This window comes from Trachypithecus francoisi, unplaced genomic scaffold, assembly GCF_009764315.1.
Source record: "Trachypithecus francoisi isolate TF-2019V2 unplaced genomic scaffold, Tfra_2.0 Lachesis_group16, whole genome shotgun sequence".
Classification (NCBI taxonomy): domain Eukaryota; kingdom Metazoa; phylum Chordata; class Mammalia; order Primates; family Cercopithecidae; genus Trachypithecus; species Trachypithecus francoisi.
The window spans coordinates 36,430,692-36,450,406 of NW_022681461.1; the positions used below are offsets into that span (position 1 = coordinate 36,430,692).

Below are 19,715 nucleotides of genomic sequence, written 5' to 3' on the forward strand. Positions count from 1 at the left end.
TGTAACCATTATGGGAAATTATTTGAAAAATTACTTCTAGCTTTAATTTTATTTCTTTTCAAGTTAATTTACACTGGGTACAGTGGTTCACGCCTGTAATCCCAACACTTTGGGAGGCTGAGCTGGGAGAATTCCTTGAGCCAGGAGTTCCAGACCAGCCTGGTCAACAAAGTGAGATCCCGTCTCTACAAAAAATAAAAAATTAGCCTTGCATGGTGGCATGTGTCTGTAGTCCCAGCTACTCGGGAGGCTGAGGCAGAAGGATTACTTGAGCCTGGGAGGCCGAGGCTTCAGTGAGTCGTGATTGCACCATTGCCCCTGAGCCTGGGTGACAGAGCAAGACCCTGTCTCAAAAAAAAAAAAAAAAAAGTTAATTTGTCTTTTGATTTAGTTTCATTACAATTGTAATGTTAAACAACTTTTGAAATTCATATTGTGTATTTCTTCTGCCAGTTTCATGTAGAAATTTATTTCAAATGCCAAGGAAATGGATTTCTAAGCCTCAAGCTTTTACTTGTCCACGCAGAGCTGTGCCAGGATCACCTGGTTGTGGAATGGTCATGTTATGAGATTAATTTTTACTGGAGACAGGAGGTTTTCTGCTGGTCTTTCTTTTTTTTTTTTTTTTGAGATGGTGTCTCGCTCTGTTGCCCAGGATGGAGTGCAGTGGCGTGATCTCGGCTCACTGTAACCTCCGCCTGCTGGTTTCAAGTGATTCTTCTGCCTCAGCCTCCCGAGCAGCTGGGACCACAGGCTCGCGCCACCATGCCCAGCTAAATTTTTTATATTTTAATGGAGATGAGGTTTCAACATATTGGCCAGGCTGATCTCTAACTCCTCACCTCTGATCCGCCCACCTCGGCCTCCCAAAGTGCTGGGATCTTTCCATTCATCTGTTTTTCTTCAGCACATGCCCTGGCATTGGCACACAGTCCCTCATGTGCTCAGTCTTAGCAGTAGAGAAGATGACATGCTCATTTGGTTGATAATGCAATGTAGTCCAAAGTAAACCTAGAGATTTCCGATATAATTCTAATATAAAAATTTATAATGGTAGGTAATATGAATCACTTACATTACTGATGTGTACTTTCCTCTAGGCACAGAGCCAAGTGCTTTCCATAATTATCTGATGGAGCCCTCACAACAAGCTTAGCTGTATTTATCCCTGCTTTTCAGAGGAATAACTGAGTTCCAGAGAAATTCAGCCCCCTGTCCAGGGTTACGTGGCTTATGAATGGAAGCCTGAATTTAAACATGGGTAGCCTGGCCTTGGAACCCACCTCTTAAGAACTGTGCCACAGTGAGTGAGAGGTTCTGGGTAAGAAGATTTGGTTGAATCAGTATCGGGCAAATTTACACCGGATTTGTGGAACAGCTGTGATTGTTGGACAGTCCATTAGGGAAGGGCTCTGATCAGATACTAGCCATGTGAACTGGTCATTTTTTTCTAGTTGAGAATTAATATTTGTTTAATATATTTAAGGATTTTAGATTTTAACTTCTATGGACAATACCAAGGTTTAACTTTCTCTCTTAGAATTATGAGTTTTTAAAAACTGATACTGCACGTGCCTGTAATCCCAGCTCCTTGGGAGGCTGAGGCAGGAGAATTGCTTAAACCCAGGAGGTGGAGGTTGCAGTGAACCGAGATCACACTATTGCACTCCAGCCTGGGTGACAGAGCAAGACTCTGTCTCCGAAAAAAAAAAAAAAAAAAAGTTGTTACTGATTGAGTACATAGTGATAGATTATATAGGTCTTGGTATATGTTATAAAGCAGATTAGGGCTTCAATTTCCAAAAATCTTGGAAGTTTCTGTAGAAGTCCTCATACATAGCATCTCTGTTATCTTCTCCTTTCTGATCATTCTGTGTTTTGGGGCAGCGGTCACCAACCTTTTTGGCAAGGGACTGGTTTCGTGGAAGACAGTTTTTCTCTGGATGGGGGTGGTGGGATGGTTTTGGGATGAAACTGTCCTACCTCAGATCATCAGGCATTAGGTTCTCATAAGGAGCACTCCACCTCGATCCCTCACATGCACAGTTCACAACAGGGTTCGCACTCCCATGAGAATCTTATGCTGCCACTGATCTGACAGGAGGTGGAGCTCAAGCAGTAATGCTCACCTGCCACTGACCTCCTATTGTGTATCCTGGTTCCGAACAGGCCACAGATTCGTACTGGGGATTGGGAACCCCTTCTCTGGGGAATAGGGATGTACACCTGTCTCTGTCACCTGACTCTGACCTTTAGTTAGCTTGCTTAGCTTGTGCTTGGAATTCCTGATACTACTGGAACCTACTAGGAAAAGTGGTGGAATGATGACAGGTTAATGCTGCTTTCATGCTAATTCTTTTTATTAAAAACATTTTTAAGGCTGGGCGTGCCGGCTCACGCCTGTAAATCCCAGGACTTGGGAGGCCGAGGCAGGCAGATCACCTGAAGTTGGGAGTTTGAGACCATCCTGACCAATATGGAGAAACCCTGTCCCTACTAAAAATACAAAATTAGCTGGGTGCGGTGGTGCATGCCTATAATCCCAGCTACTGGGGAGGCTGAGGCAGGAGAATCGCTTGAACCTGGTAGGCAGAGGTTGTGGTGAGCCGAGATCATGCCATTGCACTGGGCAACAAGAGTGAGACTCCATCTCAAAACAAAACAAAACAAAACAAAAGCATTAACAAAATTAAAAATAATTTTTAATTCTTTAGAAAATAGAGACAGGGTCTCACTACCTAGGCTGATCTTGAACTCCTGAGCTCAAATGATCCTCCTGCCTTGGGCTCCCAAAGTGCTGGGATTATAGGTGTGAGCCACCACACCCATCCCATGCCCATCCTTTTTATTTTTGGCTGTGCTTGAGATTCTAGTGTTCTGGGTAAATTCAAATTGTTCTATATTTTGAATACAGTTGTTAAATTAAGTTGTTTGGTATTTTGAATACAGTTCTTACATTATTTGATATTCTTGTTACACAGATAACTAGTTTGGGGTCCCCAGTATAGTGAGTGTAGATGTCGGTTATTCTATAATTAGTCAATCTAAAATGTCCAGTATGCTTTATAGGGATTCTGCTATTGCTAAATACCTTTTTAACTTCATTTCATTATTTTCTCATTTGTTTCTTTCTTTGGTTATTTTCTTCCTGAAGAAACATTGGTATTCCTTTTTTGTGGTAAGATTATTGTTCAAATTCCTAATAATACAGAGAAGTAAGTGCTTTTCTGTAATTTCTATGTGAGAGATAACCATTAATATTAATAATTTGGTGTACATTTCTTTCTGATGACTTAATATACATTTACAGATTTTTTTTCTTTTTTTATGTAAATTAGATGTAGTATACACACTTATGTAACCTGATTTATTCACCGTGGGTAGAATTTGATGTCAGCATCTTGAAAGATCTATCTTGTTTTATATTCTGTATTTTTTAAGCTAATTACTGGTTGATGGATATAAACTTGTATTTTCAATTAATGCTGCAGCAGACATCTGGGTCGACTGTCATTGTACATATCTGTGTTGTTAGGGTGAATTTCTACATTTAGATTTTGAGTCAAATATATCAATTTTTGAAAGCTGTTTATATGTGTAGAAAAATTATATCCTGGAATGGTTTTACCAGCTTATATTCCTACTCTAGTTGTCTAAGAGGTGTCATTATTTTCTTGTCATTAATATATTCAGCATTTGCCAACCATTTTGCCAAATTGCAAAATATCTTGTTTTAACTTTACTTTCTTGGATTTTTAGTGAGATTATTGTTTGTCAGTTTTTCTTTAAGTGTTATGTCACATAAATATGTAAAATTTCTTAGCATAGTATAGTTGATTAAAGATTTTAAAAATACTTTGAAAGCTAAAATGATGACTTTTAAATGACTTTTCTGCTTCTGTTGTTGGTGTTTTCATGAAAGTAATTTTCTAATACAATGTAAAGTGATATTGAGTTATTTAGGAACCTTAAGAATATTCAGATAGCTATGTAAATCAATTTTTATGTTTACTTGTTAGATTTGACAACATGCAGTATTTTCGTTTTGGTAGGATTTTGTTTTAGAAAGAGATTTAAATCACTTTGGTGAGAAAACCCCTAAAACTGACTTACTGGTTTGTACTTTTTTGTCATCTACCGTTTACAGATATTGTACTCCAAGATACTTGGATTACGAAGATTTGGAGCGCAAGTACTGGAAGAACTTAACTTTTGTGGCACCCATCTATGGTGCAGATATTAACGGGAGCATATATGATGAGGTACATTCATATTTACAGTGAGTTTTGTAAAGGATCATTGGATGTGACAGTTTTGTTACCATTTAAGCAGTTTAGAAGTGTTCTTTTGTTGTGCTTTTGGATGATTCCTCAAAGGATGACAGGAAATATTCATAGGATTTCTGCTGCTGGTGTTTTTCAAACTGAAGCTAGGTAATTGTACAAATACCTGAAATTGTTAAGTAGTAATATGGTGTGTGGTTATCTGGCTGATCTTTTCATTACATTAAAACTTTTTAAAGCAAAAATACATTATAAAAATGTTTGGAAAACAGGAAATATGATCCATCATTCTGACACCTTAAAGCAGAAGCAGTGTTTTTGATATATTTTTCCATTACTTTACCTCAGTCATTAAAAAAAAGTTATATATAAACAGGCTTATATTGTCCTTTTTTTCACAGACAAATTGTAACAATTTTTTTCTTTTTTTAAAAAAGTACATGTTATTACAGTCTTTTTAGCCATTTTAATGGGGCATAATTCACTGGTTATATTCTAATTCTTTTTGCCTTTTCCTGATATTTTAAAACCCTAATTCTAAAAGTTCTTTGTCTTTTGAAACCTTGTATGCCCTCTCTCATTATTTTCTTTTTTAATTTATTTTATTATTTTTTGAAATTTTTATTGAGACAGGGTCTCAGTATGTTGCCCAGGCTGGTCTTGAACTCCTAAGCTCAAGAGATCTAACTGCCTTGGCCTCCTAAAGTGCTGGGATTAGAGGTGTGAGCCACCAGGACTGGCACGTTATTTTCTTTCGAAAAATTTCTTACCTACCGAAAGGTGGAACTAGTGCAATACATACCTGGATACCCTTCACTTAGGTTCACCAGTACAAGTTAAGCATCCATAATCCAGAAATCCAAAATCCAAAATGCTCCAATGAGCATTTCCTTTGAGCATGGCCTTTGAGCATCATATTGAAACTCAGAAAGTTTGGGATTTTGGAGCATTTTGGATTTTTCAGATTAGGGATGCTCAACCTGTAAGTATAATGCAAATTCTCCAAAATGGGAAAAAATCCACATCCGAAATGCCTCCGGGCCCAAGCATTATGGATAAGGGATACTTGATCTATAGTTAATATTTTGCCACGTTTGCTTAATGTTTCTTTGTCTCTCTTTGTCTATGTTTCTGTCTCTCTCTCTCCTGTAACATTTGATGTATGATGCAGACATCACGATAGTTTACCCTGAGTTATATAAGCATGTATCTTTTAATTACAAGGGAGTTTAACATTTATATAATATTATCTAGTGTATAGACCATATTGAAATTTTCCCAGTAATGTTATAACTCCTCCCGCCCCCATCCTTTAATGATTTAGTCAAGGATTCCCCTTTGTCACTAATAAGTGATCTATGGGGTGATACTCAAATATTAGGTGTCTATCTGTCCCCAACAGCCTTTCATTCAGTGGATTTAGCATCTGTGGCATTCATGAATAATCCTTGCCTTAATTCCATTACTATATTATTTTGAAACCTTTTTTATTTTGAAATATAAAATAAGCTAGAACGTGCATAGAGCATAAACCTAGAGCTTTATGAATTATTGTAAAGTGAACACCTGTGTACCATTTCTGACACCGAGGAAAATATTTACCAGCACCGTAGAATTCCCTTACTTGCCCTATTACCTAGTATAGGCTCCCCTTTTCCTCCAAAGGTAACTAGATATTCTGACTTGAATGTAATCATTTTCTTCTTTTGTTAAACAGTACAGCTCAGTGTGGCCTGTTTCTGAATTTTATATAACTAGGATCATTCAGTGTACATTCTTTTATGTCTGGCTTCTTACACTTCATACCTTATACCTTCTACTTTCTTATATACCTTATATATACATGGTTAGCTTTAGAAGAAAACGTTTTTTCCAGCTTACACTTCCTATAGCAGTGTTTTCAAGTTTCCTTTGCTCCACATCCTCCCTAACACTCAATATTGTCATTTCTTTAATTTTAGCCATTCTGTTGGTGTGTGTAGTCGTATCTTTTGGTTTTTAAGTTGCATTATGATGTTTTTCCCCTTACGTTCACTAACTGTTTGGATTTCCCCTTTAGTGAAGTGCCTTTTCAAGTCTCTTATACGCTTTTCTTTTTTGTCATGATTTTTCTTTTTCTTTGTTTTTGGCTTAAGTTCCCTTTTCTTTGCTTTTAGCGGTTCTTATTGGTTTATACTTCTTTATATATCCTGCGTATGAGGTAGTAGCACAATTTCAAATTTTATGTATGAATTTTTAATTGCTGAACAGTTATTTCAAAGACCATTCTTATTTTTGAAGATATATAATATTGTAGAATTGTCATATTGGAGGGAATGATGGCTATGTAATTTTCTTAACTTATCCATTAAAGATGCATATCGAAGGATATATGGTTGAAATAACGTGAGGTCTGGGATTGGATTTTCAGTTACTTAAAAAAATAAAGCTGAATGGATACAGATGAAAGAAGATAGGCTACACACACACACACACACACACACACACACACACTTTTTTTTTTGAGACAGTCTTGCTCTGTCACCCAGGTTGGCATGTAATGGCATGATCATAGCTCACTGCAGCCTTGACCTCCTGGGCTCAAGCGGTCTTCCTGCCTCCGCCTCCTATGTAGCTGGGGCTACCTGCAGGCGCCACCATGCCTAGCTAATTTTTAAAACGCTTTTTGTAAAGACAGGGTCTTCCTATGTTGCCGACGCTGGTCTCAAACCCCTGGAGGGCAAGTGATCCTCCCTCTTCAGCCTCCCAAAGTGTTGGGATTACAGGTGTGAGCCACTGCACCCAGCCCAGCAAAATATTTATAATTGAAGCTAGATGACAGACTGGTGTTTTAAATACGTATATGTTTGAAATAGTAAAAATGAAAGTTAAAAAAACAGCCTTTCCTCATTCTGCATCTGAATTTTTACTAGTATAAGTAATCTCTATGTTGAGAATGTACTGTTTATTAAAGTGGTACATGTAGTACATGTAGGAAAATTGAAAAATACAGAAAAGCGTGAAAAAGAGAATAAAAATTGCTCTTAAGTTTATCAAACAGGAATAGCTTTTTTTTTTGGAAGATGGAGTCTCACTTTACAGGCTGGAGCGCAGTGGCACGATCTCGGCTCACTGCAACCTCCGACTCCCTGGTTTAAGCTATTCTCCTGCCTCAGCCTCCCGAGTAGCTGGGATTACAGGCATGCACCATCATGCCCAGCTGATTTTTGTATTTTTAGTAGAGACATGGTTTCACCATGTTGGCTAGGCTGGTCTCGATCTCCTGACCTTGTGATCCGCCCACCTTAGCCTTCCAAAGTGCTGGCATTACAGGCGTGAGCCACCGCACCCTGGCCAGGAATAACCTTTTTATGATTTTCTTTTGGTCTTTCTGTTTTATGTGAGTGTGTGTGTATATACTTGCCTGTGTTTGCATGTGTGTTCATGTTTACCACCAAAGGGTTGAGAGGGTTTTTGCAGTGTTTTCTGGCTTTTGAAGCATTTCCAATACTGCTTTCCAGAAGGATCATTTCAGTTTCTTTTAGCACAAGCCATATCTAGACTACCAATTTCAAATTGTACCTTGTGTTAATTGGTTGCTAGATTTTTGTTTGTTTCAGTTTCAAGTGTATTCTTGGCTGATTTATTCTTTAGTGATAATATATTTCTTATGAGCTAAAAGTAAGTTTAGCTGCTGTGGGCAGGTCATTAGATGTTGCCCATAGGCAGGGGCAAGTTACGCACATGTGTGATAACGGTGAGGGCTCAGAGAGAGGCTAAGAGCAGCTTGTAGTGCTTACAGCAATTGTCTGGGAAGGGTGTGGCAGCAAGTAGAACATGTAGGAAATGGATGGTGAGGGATGTGGGCAGATGGGAGTGGGCATATTGGAAACATTTGTGTGGGTCTGGTATCTTTATGCTCTTACCAGTAGGCTTCCTAAAGAATGTGGAAGAATGTGGCATCTTGCTTTGTTAAACCAGCTTCTGTGCGATTTCCATTGGAATGGGTGAGGCAGCTTAAGTACTGTTGTCCTTTTACACTTAACAAAACACGGGGCCCAGAGAGGGTCAAGTGCTTTTCCAAAGTTGGGAGGCTAATAAAAGGGCCATGACATGCTCTTATCCCCCACACCAGTGTTAGATAAGTCATTATGCATAGTCAGTCTCATAGTTGTGGAAATATGTAAAACTAGGTCTTTGTCAACTACATACTGCCCCTGAGCTGATGGGGGTATTTTGTACCTTCTCCATAGCTTCTTCCTGTATGTTGTATCCTGGCAAATGTTCAGGCTTCTGAGAAGAAGGTTGAGCTGATGGGTAATCTAGATCCTGGACTGAAAGTTGCATGTCTGAGTGCTCGAAAATAAAATAAAACTCAGTCTAAGGTTTTTTTTTTTTTTTTTAAAACCACCTTTTAAGATACTTAACCTTTTTGTTCCCTTATTTTTGTATATATAATTAAGAGTTAGAAGCAGCAAGTTTGGGATCATTTTCAGAAAGATTGATATAAAAAGGTCCTGAATTAGCTTTATGTATTTGGTAGTGAAATAACATAAGCACTGACTGTAAAGATGAGGTTGATGGACTTTGCTTTGCAGTGCTTATCAATTTACTGCTTGTGTTTGAAAGCCCTTTCCTCATTGGCATTGCTTCAAGGGAACATTGACTTCTAGACTTCAGATTTGAGTAACTTTTGTTATTAAAATCCAATGAACAGAATCCACTGGTTTGTAAACACGCAGTTTTAAAACATCCTCATCGTTTATAGGTTTTAGAGCTGGGAATCTATCATTTTGGTAGGACCTACAAGGCAGTATTTTGTAGAATTTCTGCAGGCTCTGTGGAAGCATTTAGCAGCTCCTGAGCTGGACTGACATTTTCAGTGCTTTTGTAGCATAAACACAGACGTGAGAGGAGTGTTGTAAACTGCTTCTGATAAACAAAACCAATCACACTCAAGACACCTAAATTCAAACAAATGTAAAATAACTTGTATTTACCCCCCTTGAGGTAGACGAAGAATAACAAAAGAAAGAGTGCGTTAAAGGGCGTGATGAAGAGTGAGTGTAATAATAGCTTACTGTCAGGAATGTTTGAATTCATTGCAATGAATGTGCATTTAAAAAGCCCATGGATTGTTTTGCTGTTGACTGTCTTGTCTTTACATTAATTCTTTAGTTCAGTATTTAAATTGAACTGGTTTCTTATGGTTCATGGCATTATTTTGAAAGGAATTATAGAGTCATCAAATTGCAGTTTACTTTTTCCTTGAATTTCTAGTGGTAGCTATTTCCCTTAATCTTAAAAGAATGGTAAGAAAATCGTAGCCTTTTTTTTTTTTTTTTTTTTTTTTGAGACGGAGTCTTGCTCTGTCACCCAAGCTGGAGTGCAGTGGCCGGATCTCAGCTCACTGCAAGCTCCGCCTCCCGGGTTCACGCCATTCTCCTGCCTCAGCCTCCCGAGTAGCTGGGACTACAGGCGCCCACCACCTCGCCCGGCTAATTTTTTTTTTTTGTATTTTTAGTAGAGACGGGGTTTCACCGTGTTAGCCAGGATGGTCTCGATCTCCTGACCTCGTGATCCGCCCGTCTCGGCCTCCCAAAGTGCTGGGATTACAGGCTTGAGCCACCGCGCCCGGCCAAAAATCGTAGCCTTTTTTTTTGGTGGAGTGGGAGTTCTTGGAAAGGGTATGGAGAGATAAGAGAAGTAATTTGTGCAATGTGCAAAGATGGATACGAATCCTGCTTCTCAAGTAGTTCATAGACTTAGTGGGTTGGAGGGACAGTAGGTGCAGTGGTCTTGACTCTTTGCAGCCTGCAGGAGAGACAGTATGAGCAGGACTGCATTCAATAAGACTTTCTGGAGTGGGGAGGACATCTGAACTTGGCCTTGATGAGTAAGTTCCAGTGAAAGGAGAGAGAGTGAAAGGTGGGACTGGAGCTAGGTAAATTGAAGGGTGAAACCACAGCTAATAGTCTCAGTATTTTTGCTGAAATTGTAGGTTGTTTGCTGAGCAGGAGCATAGAAGGATGAGACAAAACTCGAATAGCAGCTGTGGGATATGGGAGAGAGGCTTGAATCAGGGCTGTGGGCCTGGGTCATGGATCTGACCCATGGCCCCATAACAGCCCCACCTGCTTTGTTCTAGAGTCTGAATTTTGTCTCTTAGCCCCAGGCAAATCTTTTAAGGAGCAGAGAAGCTACCATGGTAGTTTTGATCCAAGCTGGGATATAGCATAGGAATTAGGGGTGAGGGTGTACATGAAGGACTAGATCAGAGTAGTCATCCTTTACAGGAGAGGGAGAAGGGTCTGGAAATCCCCTGGCTTGAGTCTTGACCTTTTTTTTTTTTTAAATTATACTTTAAGTTCAAGGATACATGTGCACAACATGCAGGTTTGATGCGTAGGTATATATGTGCCATGTGGGTTTGCTGCATCCATCAACTCATCATTTACATTAGATATTTCTCCTAATGCTATCCCTCCCCCAGCCCCCACCACCCCCACAGGCCCCGGTGTGTGATGTTCCCTGCCCTGTGTCCAAGTGATTTCATTGTTCAGTTCCCACCTATGAGTGAGAACATGTGGTGTTTGGTTTTCTGTCCTTGTGATGGTTTGCTGAGAATGATGGTTTCCAGTTTCATCCACATCCCTGCAAAGGACATGAACTCATCCTTTTTTATGGCTGCATAGTATTCCATGGTGTATAGGTGCCACCTTTTCTTAATCTAGTCTATCATTGATGGACATTTGGGTTGGTTCTAAGTCTTTGTTGTCATGAATAGTGTCACAGTAAACATACGTGTGCACATGTCTTTATAGTAGCATGATTTATAATCCTTTGGGTATATACCCAGTAATGGGATTGAGGGAAGAGAGAGACTCTCTCACATTATTTTATATTGTTTTATTTTTATTTTTATTTTTTTGAGGCGGAGTCTCGCTCTGTCGCCCGGACTGGAGTGCAGTGGCCGGATCTCAGCTCACTGCAAGCTCCGCCTCCCAGGTTTATGCCATTCTCCTGCCTCAGCCTCCCGAGTAGCTGGGACTACAGGCGCCCGCCACCTCGCCCGGCTAGTTTTTGTATTTTTTAGTAGAGACGGGGTTTCACCGTGTTAGCCAGGATGGTCTCGATCTCCTGACCTCGTGATCCGCCCGTCTCGGCCTCCCAAAGTGCTGGGATTACAGGCTTGAGCCACCGCGCCCGGCCTTTATATTGTTTTATACTCAGTACCTGTTTTAAGAATAAAAAAGGAAGTGAAACCAAAGGCAGGCAGCCCGGCGCCAGGCACCAGATCCAAAACCAGACCTGAAACCACGCCTGGGCCTGCCTGGCCTAAACCTGGTAGTTAAAAATCAACTTATGACTTAGTAACTGATGTTATCCATAGATTCCAGACCTTGTATGGAAGAACACCATGAAACTCCCTGCTCTGTTCTGTTTCACTCTGCCTACCAGTGCATGAAACCCCTGTCACGTACCCCCTAGAATGCTCAATCAATCACGACCCTTTCATGTGAAATCTTTAGTGTTGTGAGCCCTTACAAGGGACAGAAATTGCACACTCGAGGAGCTCGGATTTTAAGGCAGTAGCTTGCTGATTCTCCCAGCTGAATAAAGCCCTTCCTTCTACAACTCGGTGTCTTAGGGGTTTTGTCTGCCGCTTGTCCTGCTACAGGATTACTGAGTCAAATGGTAATTCTAGTTCTAGATCCTTGAGGAATCGCCACACTGTCTTCTGCAATGGTTGAACTAATTTATACTCCCACCAACAGTGTGAAAGTGTTTCTATTTCTCCACATCCTCTCCAGCATCTGTTGTTTCCTGACTTTTTAATGATCACCATTCTAACTGGTGTGAGATGGTATCTCATTGTGGTTTTGATTTGCATTTCTCTGATGACCAGTGATGATGAGCATTTTTTTCATGTGTCTGTTGGCTGCATAGATGTCTTCTTTTGAGAAGTGTCTGTTCATATCCTTTGCCAACTTTTTGATGGGGTTTTTTTTTATTGTAAATTTGTTTGAGTTCTTTGTAGATTCTGGATATTAACCTTTTATCAGGTCTTGGCCTCTCTTTCATTCTTTTTTTTTTTTTTTGAGATGGAGTGTGCTCTGTCATCTAGGGTGGCGTGCAGGGGCGCGATCTCAACCTCTGCCCCCCGGGTTCAAGCAGTTCTCCTGCCTTAGCCTCCGAGTAGCTGGGATTACAGGTGCTTGCCACCACACCTGGCTAATTTTTGTATTTTTAGCAGAGACAGTGATTCGCCATGTTGGCCAGGCTGGTCTCGAACTCCTGGCCTCAAGTGATCTGCCTGCCTTGGACTCCCAAAGTGCTGGGATTACAGGCATGAGCCACTGTGCCTGGCTGGCCCCTCTTATTTTGCTGCTGCTTTCAGAGCTTGATTTCCTTAGGTTATACTAAAAAATCGGAACACCATGGGCAGTAACCTATGGCAACAGCAACACAACTTAAGCAAGTTATTATTTTTAAAACCAAAACACGAAGACTCTCAAAGGCATGGGGTGAATCCAGCCTTTGGGTATATATGAAGAGTAGGGTTTGGCTGTCAAGTTCTGCCTTTTGCTGGTTTTTGTAATAAAACTTCCTTGGAGCCCAGTCTTACTTTTTCATTTGCATATTATGTATTTTTGCACTACAGTGGCAGAGGTGAGTTAGTTGTGACAGAGATTATATGGCCTTCAATGCCGAATATATTTACTGTTTCTTTGCAGAAAATGTTTGTCAGCCCCTTACATAGAGGACAATTATTTGTTTTGGGGAAGGGTGTACAAATCTTTTTTGAGATAGATGGGATATAAAACAATTTGAATATTCTCAGGAGGATGAGATTAATATAATTGACTACATTGATTCATTGCAAAGAAAGAAATTGGAGTGTTTAGTGATTTCAGAAACTTTCTATAGTTAGAAAAAGATCTTAGAAATAGAGCCATCTTTGTTCCTGGGTTAAGTCTTAGATGATTCTTTGGAAACAGTACATACACATAAGGAACTTAAGATCTGAATTTTTTTTGTTATGTTTCACTAAGGGCTGTTCTGCCATTGAAGTTTTAATTAGCCTTTGTTAACTTCCTTTACATTAGAATACTCAGCCCTCTGTTAGAAGCAGTATGGGAGTTTCTTTGGGAAACAAAACAAACACACAAAGATAAAGATAAAAGAGGGACCGAGAGAAAAAAAAGTCCTGTAACTTGGTGGGGTGATAAGATTTGGCTAAAGGACCTGCAAGTCAGCAGATGTCTGTAGAAAAGACAGAAGGTATAACATTGCTGAGATGGCCAGTAGCCATGTACACCTGCATTGACCTTTGAAGGCAGAGCTGCCTCTCTTTTTTTCTGTGTGTGAGAGCTAAGAATAGACATCAACATTACCTACGTTAGTGCAGTGACAAAGGATCATCAGGCTTGTATTCTATGCTATTTTGGGCTGCATTTCTAGCAATACCTATTGTATAGCATAATGATGATTCTTCTAATGATAATGCTTCATTAAATAGAGGTATAAAATGAAGTTCTACATGTTTTGCTCATGCTATTATCTTCATAATCTATAACCCTAGATGAACCTCCTGTGTGTATTCAAGTCATCTTTGTAAGAGTTTCCCTTTGCTGAGTGGTGACACATAGCTCCTCCCCTAATCCTCATCTCTATCCTCCATTGTGCTGGCTCTCCAGTTTGAATGCCTCATAACATAACATACAGGGCAGTCTTCAGTGGCCCCTTTGAACCAATGTTTTGCACCAAAAGTGGGTAGCTTATCCTCATTGTCAGAGTACCCATGGAGCAGTTTAGCCTTTGGATTCTGTAATAAACCTATGGGATAGCATTTCATAAAGACTGAGAATTTCCTGTGTGTGTAACCATCTTTGGTGATAGTTTTCTGCAGGTCACTGGAGGAAGATAGCCACACTTCACTGTGAGGGCATGCTGCCCCACCTATTAGCTTCAATTTCTGCTATCTTACACTGTTGTTGGATCTTTCAGACCATTTTGCACTTGCTTTGAAACTCAGCTCCTTCACTGAATCATGTTGCTCCTTCATTGCTGCTGCCTCCAGATCTCCAAAGGTGTCCCCCACCCTCTCCTGTACCAGCCTGATAATCATTGGTCTCCTACCCTGAGAATGGCTGTGAGTCCACTGCAAAAGGAATTTCTCTGGTTTTTCAAAATTTTGAGTCACATGGTGAAGCTCTTCAGGAGCAACTCTGCTATGTTGAAGAGATTGGGACATGTCAAGTTAATATCTGATGGGCCTCCTTCCTTCAGTACGTGCCATCATTTCCAACTCTTCATAGGTTTCTGTAGGTCTCATATGCTCACTTACTTTCTTCTTGGGTTTTTCTACTTTTTCAGGAGACATTTTCACTCATACTGATGGGAAGATGACAGCAGTGATGCCAATATATTTAATATGGGTGCTAGGCATATTCCTTTTGGGAAAACATCTGAGATACAACTTAGCTGCAGACTATATTCTCTGACCTAGATTTGTATACAACTGAAACGGTTATGTTGGTGGACACCATCATGGAGAGTCTTTGATTTGGACAGTGAATATTGGGTAAAAAAATTATTATAGCATATATTTGGAAAATGGTAACAGAAGATGAAGGTTACTTGTATTTATTTTTGTGGCATTTCTTTTCGTGGCTATTTCTTCTGCAGTAGACTCTGAGTTCATTGGTGACAGGTGTCATTTCTCATGTACTCTCTAGCTCCAGTCTCTAGTATAGTGTCTGATGAGTGCATGGCATTGAAAAAATAGCTTTGAAAAACAGTGTGATCTAACAACAGACTACAACAAGATGGTCTGGTTACAGCAAGAGACTTGGGGAGGGCTTTGGATGAGAAGGATGAGGAGGGTTGAGGTGACCTTCCCCAGTGGGCATTTTTCTGAACTCTATTACTCCAAGACAGTAGTTCTCAAACTTTTTAGTCTTAAGGCCCTGTTACAATTGTAATAATTATTGTGAACCTCAAATAACTTTCATTTAAGGAAGTTATATCTATTCTTTTTTATTGTATTAGAAATTCAGGCCAGGCATGGTGGCTCATGCAAGACTCCGTCTCAAAAAAAAAAAAAAAAAAAAGGAAATTAAGAGAATATTTAAAAAAATAGTTAATTCATTAAAACAATCCATTACATATCAACATACATTATTTTATACAAGGTGACTATAGGATGGAGGGGAGCAGACAGAAAAAGAAAAGGTGACTCTGTTTTCCCAATTAAAAAATTAGTAAGAAGAGTCACATTATTTTACATTTTTCGAATCTCTTGTGTCTAGCTTAATAGAAGATTGTGGCTGAGTATAGTGGCTCAAGCCCATAATCCCAGCACTTTGGGAGGCCAAGGCGGGTGGATCACCTGAGGTCAAGGGTTCGAGACCAGCCTGGCCAACATGGTGAAACCCTGTTTCTACTAAAAGTACAAAAAAGTTAGCCAGGCATGATGGTGTACACCTGTAGTTCCAGCTACCCGAGAGCAGGAGAATTGCTCAAACCTGAGAGGCGGAGGTTGCAGTGAGCTGAGATCATGCCATTGCACTCTAGCCTGGGCAACCAGAGTGAGACTCCATCTCAAAAAAAAAAAAAAAAAAAAAAAGATTGCTGGATTTTTATATCAACTTTTACATTTAATCTGTTATAAGGTCATATGTCCTATAGCTTCTGGAAAACTCTATACTCATGAGAGTGAAAAAGGCAAATACTAATGTTCTGGTATAATTTTGAAAATAGTTTTGATGTCACAGACCCTCTGACAGGGTCTGTGTGTCTCCTGGTGGTCCTCAGAAAACACCTTGACAACTGCTTCTGTAAGATACTTAGCAAAAGATGACTTCTCTGAAGTTATCTATTGCACATAGATGAGGCAGAGATCTTAGGGCAAGGTAACTATGTTCTATCTTTATTTATTGGCCTTCGGATAACTGCATTCCTGATATGTCTCAAAGAATGAATCACCTTCAGAGACAGTGGTTCTCAAACTGGAAGCCATGGAGTTCTTTGGGGCACATCATGTCCTGTGTTTTGTCTTATAAACCAGGCAAAATTTTGCAAGTGGACAGCGTATGAACTCATGTCTCTGCATCTCAAAATATAGAACATATTTTAAAGAAATTGTACCGCCGGCCGGGCGCGGTGGCTCAAGCCTGTAATCCCAGCACTTTGGGAGGCCGAGACGGGCGGATCACGAGGTCAGGAGATCGAGACCATCCTGGCTAACACGGTGAAATCCCGTCTCTACTAAAAATACAAAAACTAGCCGGGCGAGGTGGCGGGCGCCTGTAGTCCCAGCTACTCGGGAGGCTGAGGCAGGAGAATGGCGTAAACCCGGGAGGCGGAGCTTGCAGTGAGCTGAGATCTGGCCACTGCACTCCAGTCCGGGCGACAGAGCGAGACTCCGCCTCAAAAAAAAAAAAAAAAAAAAAAAGAAATTGTACCGCCAAGATTTTCTTTAATATTAATTTGCTAGCTTATTGCTTCTGTTATCTTCAGGTATTTATTAATGGAAAAGTGAGATAAAATTTAAAACAGTTTGAAAAATGTGGCAAATCTTTTTTTTTTAATTTCTCTCTTGCTTTTAAGACAAGGTCTCACTCCATTGCGCAGGCTGCAGTGCAGTGTCACAGTCACAGCTCACTGCAACCTCCACCTCCTGGGCTCAGGTGATCCTTCCGTCTCAGCCTGCTGAGTAGCTGGGACTATACGTGTGCACCTCCATGCCCAGCTAGTTTTTTGTATTTTTTGTAGAGATGGGATTTCACTATATTGCCCAGGCCGATCTCAAACTCCTGGCTTCAAGTGATCTTCCTGCCTTCACCTCTGAAAGTTATGGGATTACAGGCATGAGCCATTGTGCCTGTAATCTTAAGATTTTTTGTGGAGAATCTTAAAATAAAAAAAAAAAAATGTCTTATATGATATATTTCTCCTTGAGCTGGGGAAATTTTTTTTTTTTTTTTTTGCTATGCTTGTACTAGGTGGATGGGTGGTTGGTGTCCTCTTTCCGTTTTCTGTTTTTAGTTTTCTTTGTAATCTATAAGTATAAATTACACCCCTTTAAGGTAAAAGTTACCTTTTTGTTAATATAAATATTACATATGAAAAATATGGGAAGATATTACATAGGAGAGAAAATGAAAATCACTCAATCCTGGCATTCAGAGAAAGCAGCTGTCAAAACTGTTTTGTATATTTCCTTCCACTGTTTTTTTCCTACGCATGCTGGATAATTGCATGTAAAAACAATTTTTGTGGTACAATGAACATAGTTTTATCCCCCTTCCATTTGACCCATTGTGAATGCTTTCCTACGATGATAGATGTTCTTCAACAAGATGATTGAAAATGTGTCTTACTTGGCTGGGCACGGTGGCTTATGCCTGTGATCCCAGCTCTTTGGGAGGCTGAGGTGGGTGGATCACCTGAGGTCAGGAGTTCGAGAGCAGCCTGGCCAACATGGTGAAACCCTGTCTCTGTTAAAAATACAAACAATTAGCCAGGCATGGTGGCAGGGACCTGTAGTCCCAGCTACTGGGGAGACTGAGGCAGGAGAATCGCTTGAACCTGGGAGGCGGAGGTTGCAATGAGCTGAGATCGCACCACTGCACTCCAGCCTGGGCGACAGAGTGAAACTCCATCTCAAAAGAAAAAAAAAAAGAAAATTTATCTTATTTTTATTGTTTTTATTGGCAGGATGGTTTTCACAGGTAGAGGGAAGCAGATAAATCTAACATGAAGGGTGTGGGTGGGTGGAGGAGGGAGAGTATGACAGCTCCTGGTCTTGTGTTGGTCAGTGTGGGGCAGGGCACAGTCCACAGTAGGTGGCCCGATCACTGCTAACCTGAGAGAGAGGCACCTTGCACAGACACCCATTGCCCCATTTTCTGCCTTTCTTCAGCAGCAGCTTGAGATAGAAGGCGTTATTAAACAGCACAGAATATTTGACCTGTTTTCGTATATAATCAATGTTTGCCATTCCTAGCTGTGAGTTTCGGGAAAGCTCTCTTTTCCTTATGGTCTTCATCTACAAGGGGAAGAAATTGAATTAACTACTGTCTCTCGTTCCTTCCGGCTCAGAAATGTTTACTTTATGATAAGCAGTATTTCTTTAAGAAGATGAACTAAATTCAATAACAGTGAATTTTTGTCAGTTCCAGATTTCTTTTGTATTAGAATTTTCTCAAATCAAGAGCTCCTTTATAAGAAACCTGTTGGTGAGTCATGGAAATCTTTTCACACCAAGGCGTTAGGTATAGTGGCATTTAACCTATAGACTTTTTTCCCTCTTCCCTCAATGGAGTAGCTTAAATACCTTTATCCACTAGATGGTGCTCTTGGACAGCAAATTTATTTGAGACGGTGGGTTTCCAAATGAGGTAAAACAGTTTGGTTTGAGTCACCAGGAGAATTCCTTTCCGTTTTGTATTTTTATCATGTCAGGATATCATTTATTTTCAAATAACAAATCGTTCAAAGCCAGAACACTAACTGCCTAAATTTCATATCCAAGGCAAACATGTCATCCTAGACAGGTTTTGACTCAGAGAGAGAGCTATTGGCTTGTAGGATTGTGACTTTCAGGTTTTAGTTCTGTGAAATAAGGCTTCTAGGTAATCACAACTCATTTATCTGCTAGCATTTTATGGCTGCTCTTTAGTGAAGCAAGTCAGCTCGCATGACCCCAGAAGTTGTCATCCAGACGGGAGGTGATGGAAGGACAGCTTTACTGGTCACATTGCATCCAGAATGTTTCCGTTAGTTCTGGAAACTGTGTTTTCAGAGGAGCGTTGCCAGAGCTGCACAGCTGGGATGGTGCAGGAGTTGTTGGAAGAGCAGTTAAAGCCCATGTGGTTGTTGCCCCTGAGAATGGTGCAAGTAAGAAGGTTAGGTGGGATCGCTGTGGGAAAATTCAGTCTGTCTCTGGAATAAGTTTCTTTTTTGTTGTTGTTTTTTTGAAATGGAGTCTCGCTCTGTCCCCCAGGCTGGAGTGCAGTGGCACGACCTCGGCTCACTGCAAGCTCCGCCTCCCGGGTTCACGCTGTTCCCTTGCCTCAGCCTCCCGAGTAGCTGGGACTACAGGCGCCCGCTACCAAACCTGGCTAATTTTTTGTATTTTTAGTAGAGACGGGTTTTCACTGTGTTAGCCGGGATGGTCTCGATCTCCTGACCTTGTGATCTACTCGCCTCGGCCTCCCAAAGTGCTGGGATTACAGGTGTGAGCCACTGCGCCCGGCCATCTCTGGAATAAGTCTCTAAGGAATGCATCTGCCCCAGAGCAGATTGGGCTGCCACTTGAGGTAAGGAAATACTGACCTTGGAATGTTCACATAGAGACTGTCTGATATTCTGTCAGACATAGTTTAAAAATTTGGGTTGGGTTGTGGCCAGGTATGGTGGCTCGTGCCTGTGATCCCGGTACTT

At 40.5% G+C, this 19,715-nt stretch overlaps 1 protein-coding gene across 10 annotated transcripts in view; it reads left to right on the forward strand.

Moving 5' to 3' along the window:
- Positions 1–19,715, forward strand: part of KDM4C (lysine demethylase 4C) — a 412,099-nt gene that overhangs the window by 52,246 nt on the left and 340,138 nt on the right. For all 10 annotated transcript variants that reach the window (XR_004443468.1, XR_004443467.1, XR_004443469.1 and 7 more), the window contains exon 4: positions 4,148–4,262. Coding sequence is in view for 7 of the 10 variants with exons in the window: in XM_033237310.1 (XP_033093201.1) it covers positions 4,148–4,262 (115 nt within the window). In the remaining 3 variants the exon portion in view is untranslated. The remainder of the gene's footprint in view (positions 1–4,147; positions 4,263–19,715) is intronic.